We start from the raw sequence: 20,743 nt of genomic DNA, 5'->3' as shown, positions 1-20,743 counted from the left end.
ATTTATGCAGTTTCCCTGCAAAGAAATGACTCCCTATAGAAAATGCATCTTGTGTGAAACTGACCTCAGGTAACATTAGATTACATCAGTCCAGCATAAGGAGCTCCAAGCCAACAGCAAGCACAGTATTTAAATGGAAAAGTAATAACACCACAAATGTTCCCTCTTCTAATACAATGGGGAACTGTACTACAAGTACATATTGATTTGTTCCAAAAGAAAGTTTCCAAAATCCGTATCACTGTAATACCTTTATATGGATTTGTATAAATGAGACTATTTGGAAAATGCAGTTTCCTGGGTACTTAAGGAAACTAAGCTATTGAAATACATTTACACTCATCATTGACTCGTAACATGGTGAACTGAATGCTGAGCACATTAGGCTCAGGCGCCATAGACAGTCATATAAAACATAGATAATAGTTTTAATTTGAGCAACTAGACAAGACATAATCAGGGCTCAACTGAACTTGCAAAAGAACCACAACCATTAGCTGCAAGTGCCAGCAAGATAGGTCCTTATGAAATAGAAACGTTGTCATTAATCAGAGTTTACAGTAGTAATTTTAGAAGGTTATGACAAGCTATTACAGTAGCCTTACAAATATGGCACTAGTCCACAGATTTTTACTCACCCTCCCATGCCTGTACTAGTCATTTGTGGCTTAAAAGGGAACAAGTGTAAAATTTAGTAAAATTGACCTGCCTGGTCTCTAAGAGACAGTTCTTATTCACTATAAGTGGCCAAGAGAATGCTTATTCACAGAACTCTATTACAAGAGCAACCTTGCAAATAAGAACAACAGTTTACCATATGCCTCTGTCTCACAGAATAGCACACCTGAAAAGCTGTTTTCCCTAAAGGAAGGACTTACCTCTAGCAAATACCAAACCGTTACTCTACACAAGAAGAAATCACCAGAATCTGAATTATTACAAATCAATTATCAATTAGTTGGAAATGATCCAATCTGTCACCTGACTCCCAGTATTCTATGTGTATATGTATCCAAGAAATACCTATTCACAAAGACTGAATACCTATTCACAGTCAATGTAGGGCTGATTTCACAGCCTAATTCATTAAACAATATTACATACAATTGTGAATTTCAAGCCTTTGTAATTTCCCTTAAACTTTATCAGGGTTTATGGGGGGGGGGGTGCAAATCTACAAGTCCCATGCATACACAAACTCAAAACTAAGAGACTATTCAATACTGGCATAACAAAAAGGACAAATTCAACAGCATTGCAACCAAAACAGAAAGCATACTGTCAAAAACAAAAACAACAAAAGGGTGGGGGGAGGGAGAAAAATACTTTCCGATTTGAATTCTTCTAGAACAGCAGCATAAACAGGACTGAACATTATCCTCCAGATCAATACAAAACAAATTCCTCACTGCAGCAAAACATGCATCACATAAACAATGCAGAACTGGAGACAGCAGGATAGAAATAAAGTTTTCAAAGCTAAGGTGGATTCTAGAGAGAAAATCCCTTGTAAAACAGTGAAAACGGATGCATTTTCTGTATCACTCTTTGAATTTCTCAAATCAAGTAATGAAAAGTAACAAACTGCCTATCAGGGCAAATGTTAAATGGGAAAGGGGGAGGGGGAAGCGAGGAAAAACTGGACGTACATAATTTCTGGGCACTCCTATCCGCTCCTGAAGTTAGCTTCTCCTGAACTGTGGCGGTAAGAGTATGTGAGGGAAATGCAAGGGGCCACAGCATCGCCCTTCTGCCTCCCCTGGACGCGAGACACACTCGTGGGGGCGTGGGAGAAGAAATCAAGAGGAATAATCAAATAACTCAAATTCCAGAGTTTCTGCAGCCTGCAAATTTGGCCGGATGCAACTCCGTGAGCAATATGCTTGCCCCGAACTAATTTCCTTCCACCAGGAAACCCGATTCCCTTCTGGGGCTCAGATCCCCGCACTCCGCTTTAAATCCACAGTCGACCCTAACACCTCTTACTCGCCCGGAGCGCCCAATAATTCAATTTCCCAAAGAACTCGGCCGCTGCCCCTTCTTTGGGGTGGTGGAAGAAGGACAGGGTTTCCCAAGGGCGCCGCCCCCCTCCCAGCATCAAGCGCTTCCCGTTTCGCTCGTGCACGAACCCCGCGTCAAACCCTCCCTTCTCTTGCCTTCTCCCTGAAGGAAAAGGAAGAAGCGGCACCCAGGGGAAGCAACGCGAACGAGCCAGGGGAGCAGCCTCGCGATAAATACTAACGGTCGCTTCTGCGACAACCTCGCCAGACGAGGTTCCGACTACTCTCTCAGCTGCTAGTGCCCGGAAGTGACGGATATACCGCTGGCCCAACGAACCTGCCGCGCGCCGGAAGTGGGTGCTGAGAAAGAACTCGCCGCGGGGTTTACCGGCGGAGCTGCAAGATGGTAAGTAGTACCGGTGTAGTCGTGGGTTATGAGGGCCAGACACTCTCACAGCTCAGTCCCATGCGTATTAGTCCGGAAATGTATACCCAATCATTCCTGCGTTGCTTCTTCCCCTCGATTCACTTTATGGATGATCACAAAGGTATACCGGGAGGGCATATGAGTCATAGCAAGGTATATTTATTTATCGTATGGCACATTTACATCGCATTACAATAAAAACGTTGTTGTTGTTCAGTCGTTAAATCGTGTCCGACTCTTCGTGACACCATGGACCATAGCACGCCAGGCCTTCCTGTCCCCCACTCTCTCCCGGAGTGTGCTCAAGTCCATATTCATTGCATCGGTGATGCTATCTAGCCATCTCATCCTCTGCTGTCCCCTTCCCCTTTTGCCTTCAATCTTTCCCAGCATCAGGGTCTTTTCCAGGGAGTTTTCTCTTCGCATTAGGTGGCCAAAATATTTGCGCTTCAGCTTCAGGATCTGTCCTTCCAATGAGCACTCAGGGTTGATTTCCTTTAGGATGGACTGATTTGACCTCCTTGCAGTCCAGGGGACTTGTAAGAGTCTTCTCCAGCACCACAGTTCGAAGACATCAATTCTTCGGCGCTCAGCCTTCCTTATAGTCCATATAGCTCTCACAGCCATATGTTGCTACTGGGAAAACCATAGCTTTGATTATAAGAAACTTTGTCGGCAAGGTGATGTCTGTGCTTCTTACTATGCTGTCTAGGTTTGCCATAGCTTTCCTCCCCAGGAGCAAGCGTCTTTTAATTTCATGGCTACAGTCACTGTCCGGGTGATCTTGGAGCCCAAGAAAATACAATCTGTCACTGCTTCCATTTCTTCCCCTTCTATATGCCAGGAAGTGATGGGGCCAGATGCCATGATCTTAGTTTTTTTAATGTTGAGTTTCAAACCAGCTTTTGCACTCTCCACTTTCACCCTCAACAAGAGGCTTTTTAGATCCTCTTCGCTTTCTGCCATTAGGGTGGTATCATCTGCGTATCTGAGGTTGTTGATAATTCTCTCAGCAGTCTTAATTCCGACCTGTGATTCATCCAACCCGGCGTTTCTCATGATATACTCTGCATATAAATTAAATAAGCAGGGCGACAATATACAGCCTTGTCGTACTCCTTTCCCAATTTTGAACCAATCAGTTGTTCCATGTCCGGTTCTTACTGTTGCTTCTTGACCCTCGTACAGGTTTCTCAGGAGACGGGTAAGGTGATCCGGTACTCCCATCTGTTTCAGAATTTGCCACAGTTTGTTGTGATCCACACAATCAAAGGCTTTAGCCTAGTCAGTGAAGCAGAAATAGATGTTTTTCTGGAATTCTCTTGCTTTCTCCATGATCCAGCGAACGTTGGCAATTTGATCTCTAGTTCCTCTGCCTCTTCGAAACCCAGCTTGTACTTCCGGTAGTTCTCGGTTCACATACTGCTGAAGCCTAGCTTGTAGGATTTTGAGCATCACCTTGCTGGCATGTGAAATGAGCGCAGTTGTACGGTAGTTTGAACACTCTTTGGCATTGCCCTTCTTTGGAATTGGAATGTAAACTGACCTTTTACAGTGTTGTGGCCACTGTTGAGTGTTCCAAATTTGTTGGCCTATTGAGTGCAGCACTTTAACAGCATCATCGTTTAGGATTTTAAATAGCTCAGCTGGAATACTGTCATCTCCGCTAGCTTTGTTGTTAGTAATGCTTCCTAAGGCCCACTTGACTTTACTCTCTAGGATGTCTGGCTCAAGCTCAGTGAGCACACTATCATGGCTATCAGGGACATTTGGATCTTTCCTGTATAGCTCTTCTGTGTATTCTTTCCACCTCTTCTTAATCTCATCTGCTTCTGTTAGGTCCCTGCCTTCTTTGTCCTTTATCATGCCCGTCTTTGCACAAAATGTTCCCTTGAGATCTCCGATTTTCTTGAAGAGATCTCTAGTCTTTCCCATTCTGTCGTTTTCCTCGATTTCTTTGCATTGTTCATTTAAGAAGGCCTTCTTGTCTCTCCTTGCTATCCTCTGGAACTCTGCATTCAGTTGGACATATCTTCCCCTTTCTCCCTTGCTTTTCGCTTCCCTTCTTTCCTCAGCTACTTGTAAAGCCTCATCAGACAACCACTTTGCTTTCTTGCCGTTCTTTTTCTTTGGGATAGATTTCGTTGCTGCCTCCTGAACAATGTTATGGACCTCTGTCCATAGTTCCTCAGGCACTCTGTCTATCAGGTCTAATCCCTGAAATCTATTCCTCACCTCCACTGTATATTCATAAGGGATATGATTTAGGTCATACCGGAATGGTTTAGTGGTTTTCCCTACATTCTTCAATTTAAGCCAAAATTTTGCAGCAAGAAGCTCATGATCTGAGCCATAGTCAGCTCCAGGTCTTGTTTTTACTGACTGTATAGAGCTTCTCTATCTTTGGCTGCAAAGGACATAATCAATCTGATTTCGATATTGACCATCTGGTGATGTCCATGTGTAGTGTCGCCTCTTGTGCTGTTGGAAAAGTGTGTTTGCTATGATCAGCGTGTTCTCTTGGCAAAACTCTATTAGCCTTTGTCCTGCTTCATTTTGTACACCAAGGCCATGCTTGCCTGTTATCCTGGTGATTTCTTGACTTCCTGCTTTAGCATTCCAATCCCCTATGATGAAGAGGACATCTTTTTTTGGTGTTAGTTCTAGCAGGTGTTGTAGGTCTTCATAGAACCGATCAACCTCAGCTTCTTCAGCCTCAGTGGTTGGGTCATAGACTTGAATTACTGTGATGTTGAATGGTTTGTCTTGGTTTTGTACTGAGATCATTCTATCGTTTTTGAGATTGTACCCCAGTACTGCTTTTCCCACCCTTTTGTTGACTATGAGTGCTACTCCATTTCTTCTCAGGGATTCTTGCCCACAGTAGTAGATATGATGGTCACCTGAATTAAATTTGCCATGCTTGTCCATTTGAGTTTGCTGACTTCCAAGATGTCAATGTTCAATCTTGCCATCTCATGTTTGACCACCTCCAGCTTAGCTTGATTCATTGATCTTACATTCCAGGTTCCTAAACAATATTGTTCTTTACAGTATTGGACTTCCTTTTCACCACCAGACGCATCCACAGCTGAGTGTCCTTTTGGCTTTGGCCCAGCGGCTTCACTCTTTCTGGAGCTACTTGGAAATTCCCTCTGCTCTTCCCCAGTAGTATATTGGACACCTTCCGACCTGAGGGGCTCATCTTCCGGCGTCATCTCTTTTAGCCTTGTGATACGTTCCATGGCGTTTTCTTGGCAAGAATATTGGAGTGGGTTGCCATTTCCTTCTCCAGTGGACCACTTTTGTCAGAACTCTCCACCATGACCTGTCCATCTTGGGTGGCCCTGCACGGCATAGCTTATGGCTTCACTGAGTTACGCAAGCCCCTTTGCCACAACAAGGCAGTGATCCATGAAGGGGAATAAAAGCATAGGGCATAATAAATATGAAATGTAAAATATAAAATATTGACAGGAATATTACAAACGTATGTCTAGGTTACAGTTAGAGTTTTTTACTTCAGTTGTCAGAGTCAGGAAATCAGCAACGTCTCCATTGTAGGCTCGGTTTTGACACTCTGTCACTATATGTTGGATAGTTTGTTTTTCAGCCCCACGATCACAATTGATGATGTTGTTTTGCCCCATTTATAAAGGACATCTGTACATCTACCATGACCCATGCGAATTCGGTTCAAGGTGGTCCATATCGCACGGGGCTGGTCAAATCCAGGTGGGTTTTCCAAGATGCGGGGCAGGCTTCGGCATGGTGGAGGGCAGTTTCCTAGCCAATGTTGTTTCCACATGTTGTGGATATTGAAATCATCTTCTAGAAGAGCTTTAGCGGTAGAAATGGCTGGATGTCTCCATCTTAATCTGTTTCGCTCCAAGTAGGTTATGTCATTTAATATTGGTATCTGGAGATTGTCAATAATCTTCCGGTGTTCTTGAAGAAGGGCGCTCTTTCGTCTTGCATCCGGAGCTGGTATATGGCTCAAAACCGGCAGCCAGTATGTGGGAGTAGATCGTATTGTCCCACTAACAATACACATTGACTCATGCAGTTGTGTATCGATCTTTCTCATGTGTGGACTATTAAGCCACACTGGGGCACAGTACTCTGCTGCTGAGTAAACCAGACTGAGTGCAGTCATTCTCAGCGTATCCGCTGTTGAGCCCCAGGTAGTGCCGCATAGTTTGTGTAGAATATTATTTCTACTTCTCAGTTTGGCAGCAGTCTTTATCAAGTGTTCTTTATAGGATAGTGTCCTATCCAGTGTGACCCCAAGATATTTGGGATGCATGTTGTGATTGAGCCAGTTTCCCTTAAATTGAACATTGCTATTACGAAGGTGGAAGCATGTTACTTCCGTCTTTGTTGGATTGGGCTGTAACCTCCACTTACAGAAATATTTATCTAGTATGTCTAGATCAGAAGCGAGGACATCTTCAGTTGTCTCAAGGATTTATGTTGTGTGGCTATAGCCCAATCACTCACGTGGCCAAACTTCCTCGACTTTGTGTTTGGTATGTCAGCTATGTATAGATTGAAAAGGAGAGGTGCAAGAACCGAGCCTTGTGGTAGTCCGTTGTTTAAAATTTTAGGGATGCTAGTATCCTCTCCTATCGTCACAGAGAAAGTTCTTCCAGCAAGCATATTATCAATAAGTCGGGTAGTTTTTCGGCATGAGGGTACTTGTATTAATTTATAAAGTAGTCCATGTCTCCTCACTGTATCATATGCTGCACTTAAATCTATAAAAGCAACTGATGTTTTTTGCTTTGCCTGATAATCCTGCTTATATATAGGTTGTTAGTGAAAGCACTTGGTCAGCGTTGCTTCGTGCGGGGCGAAATCCAGCTGATTCCACTGGAATTATCTGGAGTATCTTCTGGCTGATTCTATTATGCAGAAGCCTTTCGAGAAGCTTATAGACAGTGCTTAGCAGTGTGATTGGTCGAGCAGTGCGATTGGTCAATAGTTCTTTGGTTGGTCATTTGTTTTTCCCGGTTTGAGTATTGCGATGATTTTTGCTTGCTTCATCTTGTGTGGTATTATAGCAAGGTATAGAAAAGTATTGGTAGGGATAGGTTTGCAGGGTCAGCAGTAGGCTGAGCGGATTCCACCCTTAAAGGCAGCCTAATAATGATTTTAAATAAAGTTAATGAATAAGCAGTCCTGAACATAAATGGTGTCTGTAGTCACGATCAGCTGGAGCCTGGAATAATCTCTTAAAAGTCAGCTAAACCTCAGCAATTTCCTCTATTTTGGTTATTGGGGACATAAAAATAAAGAATAGCATGAGCAAAGTGCCTTTCTCTTTCCAGTAATTAACTACAGCTAGCCACACACATCTGGAGCTAGGGGACAGGTCTTCTGGGTCAAAGGCTGAGTCTTGGCACCATTTTACTTAGAAATTAAGTTCCTGTTGTGAAGATGGCATGGAAAGAAACGAAGAGGGTGTTATAGTGTTTCTTCAGAATCATAATCTATTATTACTTTATCCCTTTTTAGGGGAAACAAAAGAAAGCAAAGAAATATGCTACCATGAAACGGATGATCAGCCTTCGTGACCAGCGGATGTGAGTCTCTTGGTATTATTCAGTAGTAGTGGATACTGCTGAAGTATTTGAATTGAACCTAAGAGCTTTTCATAATTAACAGGACTAAACATTTACAGTGCAATCATATGTGTGTCTCCTCAGAAGTAAGTCCTGTTAAGTCAAATGGAACTTACTCCCAGATAAGAAGATAAGTGTGTATGGGATTGTAGCCCTATTCCCAGATAAATATGTATAAGATTGCAGCCCTACTTGATCAGTTGTTTTATATCAGTTAGATTAATTGATGTAAAACCTTTGGATTAAAAATGTGCCTTGTTTCATCTGGTAGGAGATCTCCCCCCCCCCTTTTTTTTTTTTAATGCAGGAACTTATAAAAAGGACAGGTGCCATTTTAAAGAGCCATTACTCCTCCAATCTTTCACAGGAAGGAATAATTTGCAAGATGATGCCTTATGTATGCAACGTGGTTTCTTCAGAACTATTGTTCTAATTCATATGCAAATTTATGGTGATTCAGTTGATTGAATAAAACTGATACCATTAAGAAGGTGAAATTAATTGGATAGCAGTATGTTTAAATCCAGTGTCTCACAAGCAGATTTCCCTGTCCTCTCCTCCCCTCATGCTGCAACCCCCAAACTGCTCTGGAGGATCCCCCATCCCTTTGGTGCAGAGTTGAGAGGCAGCAGTGGGGAGGAGAAATCCTTTCTGGAAGTGGTTTCCATTCTGCTGGTGGAAGGACACTGTTGGATGAAAGTCATAGTTATTACTGTTTTTTAGGTAAGTCTTTCCCTTAGGGGGGATACAGTAGAAAGATATAAATGTGATGTTTGCTATACTTGTAGTATATGATACTCATTTTTAAGTCAAAATGGTTTGTTTTCCATTTTTTAAAAAAATACTGCTGGAAGTAGACGCCACCCCCACCCCCTATATAATGAGGAGGAATGCTTACATGGCATCTTTCCACTGAGAGAGTGGGTGCTCTGAGTATTGTATTCACTTCCCTATAATGAGAACGGAGAAGACCTTGGGCAGGGGTGAATTCTTATCAAAGTTGTTCCTTGAGGAATGCTGGGAGATGAGGAAGAGCACTAGAAATATCATCGAAGGTGTGAGAGCAGGGAAAGGGTGGGGGATTGTCTCAGCTAATTTTATGCTCCTGTGTAACATAATACTTCTCTATTAGTAGCCAGTAATAACTAGAAGCACTTGCTTGTTCGTTTGTAATTTGACCTGTTAAACATCAAATAAACTTTTGGTGGCCAAACAAATGCTCATTTATTTTCACAGTTAAGTCATAAGATTGGGGCCATTTTAGTCCCTCAAAACAAATCCGTAAAAACTGAGCATTTCCTGGCATCAGTAACTTTCAGTTTGTACTGTGATATTTGTACTGTAAAAAGAATTGAGATATCCAGAAAAGGAAAAGAAGATAGGCATTCTTCAGCTAAAATGTCATAGGAGAAATGGAAGAGAATGTGTATACTTTAAAAGCATTATTTTAGAGTTGGTTTCATGCATGGTTTCTGGGACTGGCTATAGTGAATTCTATTCTTTTTACTACATTGTGTTACAGTGCAAGAGTTCAGGCTACTCTGATGATGCTGAGGGCAAAAGTGTCACAGTTTTGCATTTTCTTCCTCAAGGAAGCAATCCTATGTCCCCTAGAAGCGTGTGGAGGACATAGGATTTTTCTGTTTCCTGGCTCTGTGCTCAAAGACAGGGATCGGAGTTCGGAGCTAGGGACTGCACTCCTCTCCACCTCGTAGCTGACGTGGAGAGAACCGTGCTGGCTGCCTCTCCATGCTTGTTAAACGGAGCATGAAGACTGGGGAAAGGAGGCATTCCTAGGGGCAGGGAAGGGAGGAGACCAGGGCTTATGCCTTTTCCTGTTACCTCTCCAGCCTCCTTCCCTCCCTCCTCTGGACAGGCGAAATTGCCTATCTGGTTAAAATGCAACACAGGAGGCTCAAAGCGCCTCCCTCTTTGCATAGGATACTCAAGCCTCTTTCGGGGACTTATGAGTACCCATTCAGTTCAGGCATTGTGAGGACCTGAGGCCTTTTTGACCACCTCACAATCCTACTTCTAGTCACCAGGTCAGGTGCTTTGGTCAGTGTCTCTCCTCACACTGCCACTTTTAGGCTCTCACCCACAACCCTCTGATTGTGTATGGTGATGCTTCACTACTCTCTCAATTGCTGCCACCAATAACCCTTTTAGAGCTGCTTTCTTTCTTTTTGGTAGCACGGACTAAGCAGCCAGCATGTGGGGGTTATTCCACAAAACCTTTCCTAATAACTAAAAAAGAAACTATCTCTTAAAATTGAAAACAAAGAAGGTTTATTTGGTACAACAGGATTGGAAATAGGAACTGGGTTGGGATGAGGAAAGGATATCAGGGAGGATGATTAAAATAAGTCAACACTATAAACTACACAATATAACTCTTGCTTTTAGTTCTGTGTTAAAAAACCTCTCTCACTAGATGTTCTCACTCTTATCTCCCAGTCTAATCTCAGACTTATCTAGCTGTACCTAATCTACCTTCCTCCCAGACTGATCTGACTGTCTAGAAGCAAACACCTCACCTTTTTCTGCACAAGCTCTCATCCAATCACACTGCATTCCATTCTCACTCAGCCACTCCCCCTTTCTTCCACTTGCCAAACTGTCATTCTTGCCCACACTCTGCCAAACCCCGCCTCACACTCACCTGTCAATCATTCCAGATACATATCAACCACTATACATATATACAAACCTTTACTATATACATACTGTGCATGTGGAATCGCCATAGGCATGTTTCCCATTGAATTTGTATAATGAGATTTCTCAGTAGAGAAGATATCAGCCTTTGGAGAGATGGCTTTTCCAGTCCTTTACTTGGAATTATACAGAGAGGTTGTTCTGGTTTTGTGGTGAAGGGGAAATGTTCCACTATATTATTTGGATTACTGTCATAAACATTTGAACTATATTTTACTTCCGTTTTATCACTTGATGCTATATTTATATATTTCTTCCCAACTTTAATGTTATGTACTTAAGTTATCTACAATAGGTTACTGAAAAGACAGTAGGTAGTGCATACAAATGTTTTTAAACTTTTTGTCATTTCTAGCAAAGAGACAGACCGAGCAAAAGCCAAAGAGAAAAAGAAGGAAGATCCCAGTGCAATCAAAGAGAGAGAGGTGTAAGTACCAAATAATTTCTTGTTATCTGGGTAGCACTCACAGGAGTGTTGGAAATGACAAGATCTGAGTCCCAGTCTTTGTGTGGGCAATGTTGAGAGTGGTCTTTCAGAGCTGCTGAATGGGTTGAGGAGTTCACAATGGACTGCTTAACCCTAGTACTACCTTCATTACTTTATAGAATTATGCATTTGGAAAGGACTAAAAGGTCATCTAGTCCCACCCCCTGCTGCAATGTTTGGCCATTAATACAGTCCTCCACAGGTCCATCTATACAGTGTGTTACAGCTAGAGAACTGGTGTACTGAAAAAAAAAAGTCATATGTTGTAGGAAAAGACAAAAATACACTTCTAATATCACTGCCAGTTGCACCTCAGCAGGGCTGGATTAAGCCATGCTGAAGCCCTAAGACACTTCAAGATTCAGAGGCTCCATACCATAAAAATAAAGAGAAAAAAGTGTATTACATGATAATGGAAGGGTAATCATAGAATCATAGAATAGTAGGGTTGGAAGGGGCCTATAAGACCATCAAGTCTAACCCCCTGCTCAGTGCAGGAATCCAAGTCAGAGCACGTCTGACAGATGGCTGTCCAGACTCATCTTGAAAGCCTCCAGTGTGGGAGAGCCCACTACCTCCCCAGGTAACTGGTTCCACTGTCGTATTGCTCTAACGGTCAGGAAGTTTTTCCTGATGTTCAGCCGGAATCTGGCTTCCTGTAACTTGAGCCCATTATTCTGTTTCCTGCACTCTGGGATGATCAGGGTGTGTGTGTGTGTGTGTGTGCGTGTGCGCATTTGTAGGTAAACAGTGATAGCCTTCTCTGAAGTTGTATATAAAAGCGCTAATAATAATTTTTGTGAACCACCCAGAATGCTTTGGCTATTGGGCAATATAGAAGTGAAATAAATAATAAAGTTGTTTTGAACTTCTTTTAAACTGGCTCTAGTTTGCGCTTATTGCCTCCGATACGAAATGCTGTATTGCCACACTTTGTCTATATAAGGTAACTCTGCTTTATAGAGTCACACCAGATGTTCCAACATATTTAAGCCAAAGCGATTTCATCTTAGTTATCTTACATCATAGTTATCCCCAACATATTTAGAGGCCCCTCATAATATGAGGCCCTAAGCCATGGCTTACTTGGCTTATTCCTAAATCTAGCACTGCACCTCAGAGAAAGTATACTGATAACTCAAATCCTGAGCATGAACCGAGTCCCAAGGGAAATGGAGATATGTGCAGTCAAAGCATCCTCTTTCTGGTTGTCATTTCTTGACTCCCCAGAAGTAGGGGATGTGGAGCCCTTCTTGGTCCCCAGCAGGCTACCATTTAGACATTGTCTCAGTCCTATTTCTGTATTACCCAGCAACTCTTTATGCTACCTAGATCCAAAATGAGAAGCAAGTCTGATTTTAGTAGTTGTTGCTTTCAAATAAGTATGCTTAGGATTGTGTCCTAATATCATTAAGACTTTGTTATACTAGTGTTTTCTGTTTGCGAGATGCAAACACATGTGATGTGAGTCATCAGCAAAGTTTGCTGATCAAGCAGGTAGTGGGAGACCTACTTCCACTTCTAACTAGCACGTTTGTTGCCGTTCAGTGGTAAGATTGCCATACGTATTTTAAAGGTTGGTCATTTCTTCCAAATATACTGCTATAAAGAATTAAAACTAAAGATGTCTTGGACGCACCCAGCTAGTATTTGATCAGAAGAAGGGTTTAATGTGGTTTCATTCTTTAAACAAAAAGCTTTCTGGTGGATCAATTCAATCCAGGGGTATGCAACCTGGTGCCCTCCAGATGTTTTGGACTACACTTCCAATATGGCCAGTTACCTTATACCCTGTTGAACAAGAACAATAATCTTCCCCTAATATATTAAACATTATGACCCAGGCCTATACAAAGATAATGAGTGAAGATGCCCTTTGCTTTAAAAAAAAAGAGCTCAAAAATGGCACAGGTGGTCTCTGCCTGTTCTTATCTGGGCATAGGGATTCTGACTGCAGACCCCCATGGAAGTTGATTCATTTGGGGCAGTCAAGAAAGCCAAGACAGACTAATTTATTAAAATATTAATATACTGCTTTTCCATTGTTCAAAGCACTTTAAAAATAATAATGAAAATACAAATAAGACAAATTCAATATTCAGTAATCAGATTAAACAGATGCAGAAAGTCCTGTCAAAAGCTAGCCTAAAATGTAGGCCTTGCAGCTGTTGTGTAAAGAAAGGAAAGAGGTACCTTCCTGACCCCTAACAGGAGATCATTTCACAACTTCAGAATAGCCAGTGTAAAACTTATTTATTACATTTTTATTCTGCCCAATAGCCGAAGCTCACTCTCTCCTGCTATAAAAGCCGTACTCCTGCTGTCAAAGTTTGTACCTTCTGAAAAGATGGCACAGACAATAAAGCCTCCTGACTAGACCTCAGCAGATGAGTTTTGAGGTGTAAGAGCCCCTCCTTTTTAAATGCACACAAATGCTTGTGAATACCCTGAGCAGTAAATGTGGCTTGTGTGGGTCTTTACCTTCTGAGCATTTTGACATGCACAATAATCACACTTTTCAAAATATTTTCTGAAAGTAAGAGAGCCACAATATTCTTTATATAGGTAAAATTAAGAAGAGTCTATAAGCCAAGAAAAGGTGCTTCTGGAGTAGTAGTACACAATGTGTGGACACTATGTTTTGTTTCCCTGCTTAACTTGTCCTTTCTCTTTTTTCAGCCCTAAGTATCCCTCCTGCTTGTTCTTCCAATATAACACACAACTGGGGCCTCCCTACTACATCCTGGTTGATACCAACTTCATTAATTTTTCCATTAAAGCCAAACTAGATCTGGTGCAGTCCATGATGGATTGCCTCTATGCCAAGTGTAAGTTTCTAGATATATTGTGACTCCTTCCAGACTAGTGTCATAAGGTGAGGTTATATTAAAATATCCTCCATTTATGGAGACACGTTATTGAGATTGATGTAACAGTGGGGCACCAGGTTTTGGCTTCCATTATTATTAATAAGCCTAGCTCTAAGTGTTTGACCGTTAGTTTTGCAAGTATATCCACATTTCTTAACACAAATAGATCTGAAGATTATGAAATACCTAAATTAATGTTAAACACAGCTTTGCTTTAAAATAAAAGCAGTCAGCTACAAAGCTATCACAGGCTTGTTGCTAATTTTGTTGAAACATTGTTACGTTATTGAAAGTAAATAACCTGTGTCAGTTATCAGATTTAATCCTCTGACAGTCATGGTCAAAGTGGTCTCCATTAATGGTGCCTTTTTCCTTCTGATGGATGCGTATATTAGATGTATAGAGTGAGATAGATAGATAGATAGATAGATAGATAGATAGATAGATAGATGGAGAGAGGGATGGGGAACCAATCAACTAAAGAGTGTGTAATTGTCTGTGATGTTTTCATTGAGACTGTCTTTCAAAGGGATTAATAGAGTGACCAGATGAATAAATATTTATAGGTCTGAAGCTTAATATTTTTCTGTATTGGCCACCTGTAGGGGTTTGTTGCAATGCTTGTTTAATATAATAAAACATTATGTTCCTGCAGGTATTCCCTGTATCACAGATTGTGTCATGGCTGAAATTGAAAAACTGGGGCAGAAGTATCGTGTGGCCCTAAGGTAAGGACATGATAAATATGTTCTTCCATCTGTCTTGTCTAAAGTATGAATATGGAGAACAGAGGCTCACCATAGATTCAAGATCTAGTTCCTGGCTGTACCCTGTTACACTTGGATAGGTTGCCACCAAACCCTTCTCCCTTTGCTTCCCAGGCTGTTACAAAAATTGTGTTCTTCTCCCTGGTAGACTTTCCAATTAGTTTACCAAGAATGAGAGGAGGCAGAGATCTGGTCCAACACGATTTTATTCTGCAGAATAAGGCAACCCTTGGGGCTAACACTCCAACAAAGGTCACAATCAAGTGATGTGATCCAAAAGTTTATATAGGCAAGACCTTTGGGGGCTGTCTTACGCCTGCGCTGTACTAATCTCTTTGTCTAGCTGAGCGGGAAACAAAAAACAGACAGCACCTTTTATATATTTAGGCATGCGCAGAGAGGTAGCCTTGTACCCTAGTAAACACATTCTTGGCATTCCTGAGTTTCTGATAAGGCGCTGTGTTTTTGTCTAGCATAGCAGTCTCACACTGAGGTAGAATAGACATAGTTTAGCTTATAAAATTATAGTATAACAGACATACAACAACTGAAATTTTTATAACAAGGCCAGACGTGCCTCTTGAGAGCATGACAAAGCTGCAGATCTTCCTAGGTGCTGCTGGACAAAGACACAGTTCTGTCTCTCTTTCTGACCTTGTAGCTTGAAAAAATGTGCAGGCCCAGGGGAGAACTTTCTGGATTGCAAATTCACCCGTTAGCAGTTTGGTACAAAGAAGAAAAGGGGAAAGGATTCAAGAGTGCAAAAGGAAACAAAACTTTTCTTGTTGTTCAGTCGTTAAGTCGTGTCCGACTCTTTGTGACCCCATCGACCATAGCACGCCAGGCCTTCCTGTCCTCTGCTCTCTCCCGGAGTGTGCTCAAGTTCATAAAACTTTTCTATCTTACCTTAATATTTGAAATTCAAGATAGGCTTCTGAACTTAAACTCTCAGACACCTTTGAGGGTAGGTGTGCATTTCAAAACAGCTGACAGTGTTCCACTGGTACAAAGCTTTATTATGATTATTATTATAACATACATAATGTGCTGCTTAGAGAAAGGGGGGCAATAGGTTTGCTGCCTCTGATTAGAAGGATCTAATGGGAGAATGTTTTCCTAGTTGGGTGGGTCAGGGATTACTTCTTAGCACTGTGCTTATGTAACATGGGGAAAGACCTTGTCTAGATCACATAACCAGGTATAATCTCATGTCTGACTGTCAGATGGAAGTAGTTAATGAATGCAAAGGATCAAGGGGTGTGTGAAGCTTTCCATAACGTTGGAGTTACGTACATTAAATCTCCTCCTAACACAAAGTTTTCTATTAATGGATTTCTTGGGGGTTAGGCAGTAGCATACATGCTGGACATGTGACAGGCAGGATAATTCCTGATGCAGCCAGAAAGACCTTTTAAACTGAGAACAGTCAATAAATCAAAATTGGCCAAAGAAAAAAAAAATCCTACATTTCATAGGGTTTTTCACCACAGTGGGGGGGATAATAAACTGGCTTTAGCATTATATCAGGGGTGCAGAATCAAAGGCTCAGGGCCTGAATATGGCCCTCCTGGGGTCCCAATCCAGCCCTCTACATTTTCCCAGATGGCCATTCCCCCAGTCCCAACCCCTTTCCCCCAGCCACCAGTCTGCTGGTTTCCTGGCTTTTCCCTCTTTCTAAAAGGTTGAAGGGCCTCTCCTAAGGCTTAGTTATTGTCAGTCATAGATTTAAGCTAAAATATGCTGATATTTTTGGTGTTTTCAGCCCTGTCTCTTTTTCCTTTGGCCCTGCCCACCAATTGAATGCAGCCCCAAGAATTTCTCTGAAATGGAATTCTGCCCTCGGGTTGAAAGTGGATCAGCATCCCTTCATTACATAATCCTCACTACTGTGCATTCATTGAATCTAAATGCATGTTGGGAAATGAAAATGATTGATTTTTTAAAAGATTCTGCAGAATCCTTGGAAAGAAAATCTCATCCGTTCTTAACAATTTTATATTTCAAAGCATGTTCTTGGCATAGGGCAATTATGGATCCTAAAATATATAAATATCAAACAATTCACTGAAATCATTACCCATACCAGTTGGAGGTGTTGTTCGTCAGCACAAAACCTGACTCAGGGCTTGCGATTCAACTTGCTTTGGAAGGGGTTGTATTCTCCCTGAAGGATTAGCTCCATAGCTTGGGAGTGCTCCCTGGATCTTCAGGTAGTGGTGGCAAGGAATGTGTTTGCGCAATTATGCTTTGTACATCAGCTGTGACCCTTCTTAAGTCTGTCTGACTTGGCAACAGTTTTCATGCCTTGGTTCCATCACATTTAGGCTACTGCAAGTCTAAAGGATGTCAGTTGTGGCAGTTAGGCTGCTAATCAGTGCACGGTATTGGGACCTTATGACACCTGTTCTGAATGACCTGCACTGGTTGCCAATTGCTTTCTGGGCACAATTCAATTAAATCATAAATAATACCACAATTTTCTCTGTAAAACTTGGGACCAAACTATTTGACTCCTGGATTTAAATATAACAGATTTGGCATCTCCCTAATGAAGAAAAGACAGAACAGGTTTCTACTAGGAATTTCCTAATTCTTCTAATTTGTTAATTGCATAGGTGCTATCCTAATTTTCAGTTTTATGATTCCACAGGATAGCAAAAGACCCACGATTTGAGCGCTTGCCTTGCACTCACAAAGGAACCTATGCAGATGATTGTTTGGTGCAGAGAGTCACTCAGGTACCTCCTGTTCAAAAATTTCTCTACTGGACTGTTGGTATCAAATGTATTTAGAACTGCTTAACTTCTGTTAGGGTTAATAACTTCAGAGAAGCTGACATTCAGGTGAGGCTAATACTGCCTACTTGGGAAGAAGGTATCAATTTTGCACAGTTGCTTGTAAGTGGGGAGATCGTGTTTCCTCAGCAATCCAGTATGTGACCTTGGAGATCCTGGGTTTTAAAGGAGTGAAACTTGATGTTTGTCCAAGCTCCTGGTCTTTTTGGATATTCTCTGGCACTTGGTGACCAAAGGAATGGAAGCATTTATTTTTTCTCATTAAGAGATTGTCCCTTTTTCCTACAGCACAAGTGTTACATAGTGGCTACTGTAGACAGAGACCTGAAACGGAGAATACGGAAGATCCCAGGAGTTCCAATAATGTATATCTCCAACCACAGGTGAGCTCCCAAGTGGGAAAGCACTGGATAAAATCCAACATAAGCCTTACTTAGAGTAGATCCATTGAAATGAATGGGCCTTCAATGCATCTACTCTAAGTAGGACTTATGTTGGGTTTCACCTATTGTCTCTCTTTTTAAGATTATTTTAAATTATTGTGGCTTTACACTTTTTAAATGTGTTTTACGACTGGTTTTATTGTATTTGTTTTTATTATGCTTGTCACCCTGAGAGTTTTGGCTATAGAGTAAGATTAACTGAATGAAAAAGGGCACAATCCTATGGTCCTTGGAGAACATCCCGAAGCCGTAGACATTTCGAGAAAGGGACTCCAAAATCTGATCCCTCCCCCACTCCCTCACAGCTACCACAGAAAGAGCCATAGTGCCTGCTTTCTGAGGTCAGAAAAGCGGCCTTGGAGGATCTCATAGAGGTCAAAAAGGGGGTATTCCAGGGGGAGGGGAGAGGCCAGGATATGAACAGTCCTATGGCCTCTCCAGCCCCACTCCCGCCCCAGCTTGATAGGCTCAGAGGCCTGTTTAGAGGGAAAAGAAAAAAAAGGACAGAGAAGTGAAAATTGCCTCTGTAGCTCTTCCTGCCCAGTTTTCATAGAATCATAGAATAGTGGGGTTGGAAGGGGCCTATAAGACCATCGAGTCCAACCCCAGCATCCTGACAGAGCGTTGGATATTTGGAAGCCTCCAAGTTTAAAGGCTTCCTTCTAACAAGTTGCACCCTAAATAATATCTGATGACAAAATTAAATTGCAGTTTATTTTGAAATATAGTTTGAATCTTTGCCAGCATATATGTATGTTTTTAGATAATAGACCTGTGTAATGGAAAGGCTTAATAGTAATAAAAGCCACATCATGCTTAAATCTGCATTGGTTCTGTTGTAAAACTTATTGCTGGAGTAAATTTTCAACACCCAGCTGATCCAGGTTAATATGCAATTGTCTTTTGATGCCTGAATAAACTTACAGTGCAAGCCTATATATGTCTACTCCGAAGTAAGCCCTATTGAATTCAGTAGGATGTACTTCTGGGTATACGAGTATAGGATTGCAGCCTAATACATGTGCATTTTCTCACATCCATAATTTGTTATTTTTGTCACTTGCTTCCCTCCCTAACCTCTGTTAACTGCCCCCACTGTTGAAACTGGGATTTGTACGTTCTTTGGGGCAGGGACCTGCCTTTTTGCTTACGTTACTGTATAAAGCGCTGTGTAGACTGATGATGCTATATAAGTAAAATAATAATATATAACTTCTTCAGTGTACATAGCCCTTGTTATTGCTTGCTCTCTCCCATTTGTGTGCCTAAATTCCACTTGACTAGCTATACAGTTGACTGAGTGTTTCAGCATCTTGAACTGCTAAGAAAGGCTCAAAGGGCTACTTAATGGTAACAGATATTGTGGGGCCGTCATTGTGTGCTTGTTACATACCACAATGGTAGTATGATGGACCACTTATCAAAAGGTTTCTTTTCTCATTGTAGATATAACATTGAACGGATGCCTGATGACTATGGAGCTCCCCGATTTTAACCACCTGTTGGAAATAATCTAAGACAAGGCTACTATGTCAAATTGCCAAATTCCAGAACACTGAGCCTGTGGTTCTGTTTCTAATTTACTTCCTGTGGAGCTTGGAGTGGAACTGCTTTCTTTGACTGGTCTCTTCCAGAAAAAACATACTGTCTATTCCATTGCTCTGTGTTCCAGAATAAATATTCCTTATTATTTAGAAGTGGGCTTTGGGGAATTTCTCCTTTATCCTTTATCCTTTCTCATGTTGTAGCCATTGCAATTAAAGTTTCTCATGACACTCCATTATGAAATGTTGGGAGGGGCCCTTTAGGGGGGATGTATGCATATTTGGCCATTTGCTTGAAAATGAAGAAATGTAGAATATTCTGAATATCTGAGAGCTGCAAAAAGAAAAATTCCTTGGGCATGATCAGATTCAGGTCTGTTCCATTCAAAATTCCATTTCAGTTAACAATTTAAAGGAGCTAGGTTAACAACACTAACATATCCAATTTGTATTTTTTAGGAGGATACAATGAGCTCTGAAGAACAATCAAAATAGAGAAAATGGATTAAAATTAGTTTATGGGTTGGATCTAGACTAAGTTAGGCACCATTTAGTTGCATTGAAATCAGCAGGGCAAGTTATGCACAGGGGTGGTGAGCTTGTAGTCTCCAATAATTGTTGGACTCCGGCTCCTATAATCCATGACCATTGGTTTCTGGCTCTCAAAACAATTGTTGAGTGCTGTGAACCAGGCTTTTTATTTTGGAAGCATATTCTCTATTTGGACCAGTGGTTTTTCCCTGCAAACACTTTGTTTCATGAATACATGTTGTGATTGTTAACCCACTTTCACATCTGGAACCCTCATTTGTTCTGTGTAGCAATTACACCAGCCATGGCTGGTGTGGAGAACTGCAGTTTCTATGTAGTGATATGATAAGGTGCATCGGTGTGGAACCATCAGTGCATATGAGTCAATATTATAAACTTGGAAATAACTTGATAAATATACCATTTTTTTCACATGCTTAATTACTGGGCTGAGTTCACCTAACAATATTTCTTATTTATTTATTGCATTTATATCCTGCCTTTTTTCCTTTTAAGGAACCCAAGGCAGCATACATT

General features: G+C 41.4%; 2 protein-coding genes across 2 annotated transcripts in view; one reads left to right on the top strand and one right to left on the bottom strand.

Annotated features, from left to right (window-relative positions):
* AREL1 (apoptosis resistant E3 ubiquitin protein ligase 1) overlaps positions 1–2,313 on the bottom strand; it is a 39,106-nt gene extending 36,793 nt beyond the window's left edge. Inside the window, exon 1 of the mRNA XM_084842343.1 lies at positions 2,243–2,313. The gene's annotated coding sequence lies outside the window, so the exon portion shown is untranslated. The remainder of the gene's footprint in view (positions 1–2,242) is intronic.
* Positions 2,314–2,344: 31 nt separating this feature from the next.
* Positions 2,345–20,682, top strand: FCF1 (FCF1 rRNA-processing protein). The gene is made up of 9 exons (XM_084842366.1): positions 2,345–2,406; positions 6,086–6,162; positions 7,945–8,012; positions 11,125–11,196; positions 13,936–14,084; positions 14,782–14,854; positions 17,544–17,631; positions 17,977–18,071; positions 19,578–20,682. Exons 3-9 carry the CDS (start codon positions 7,978–7,980, stop codon positions 19,624–19,626), a joined length of 561 nt encoding a protein of 186 aa, XP_084698492.1. The 5' UTR covers positions 2,345–2,406; positions 6,086–6,162; positions 7,945–7,977; the 3' UTR covers positions 19,627–20,682.
* The last annotated feature ends 61 nt before the right edge of the window (positions 20,683–20,743 follow it).

This window comes from Heloderma suspectum, chromosome 1 (genome assembly GCF_057233095.1).
Source record: "Heloderma suspectum isolate Gila_16-S chromosome 1, 16-S_ref, whole genome shotgun sequence".
Classification (NCBI taxonomy): Eukaryota; Metazoa; Chordata; class Lepidosauria; order Squamata; family Helodermatidae; genus Heloderma; species Heloderma suspectum.
Note: the sequence above shows the minus strand (reverse complement) of the source record. Positions and strands in the feature narration are given on the sequence as shown.

Coding starts and splice junctions, on each gene's coding strand:
- FCF1 (XM_084842366.1), top strand. CDS start 7,978: ATGAAACGGATGATCAGCCTTCGTGACCAGCGGAT. Junction 14,855..17,543: donor AAGTATCGTGTGGCCCTAAG/GTAAGGACATGA, acceptor ATGATTCCACAG/GATAGCAAAAGACCCACGAT. Junction 18,072..19,577: donor ATGTATATCTCCAACCACAG/GTGAGCTCCCAA, acceptor TTCTCATTGTAG/ATATAACATTGAACGGATGC.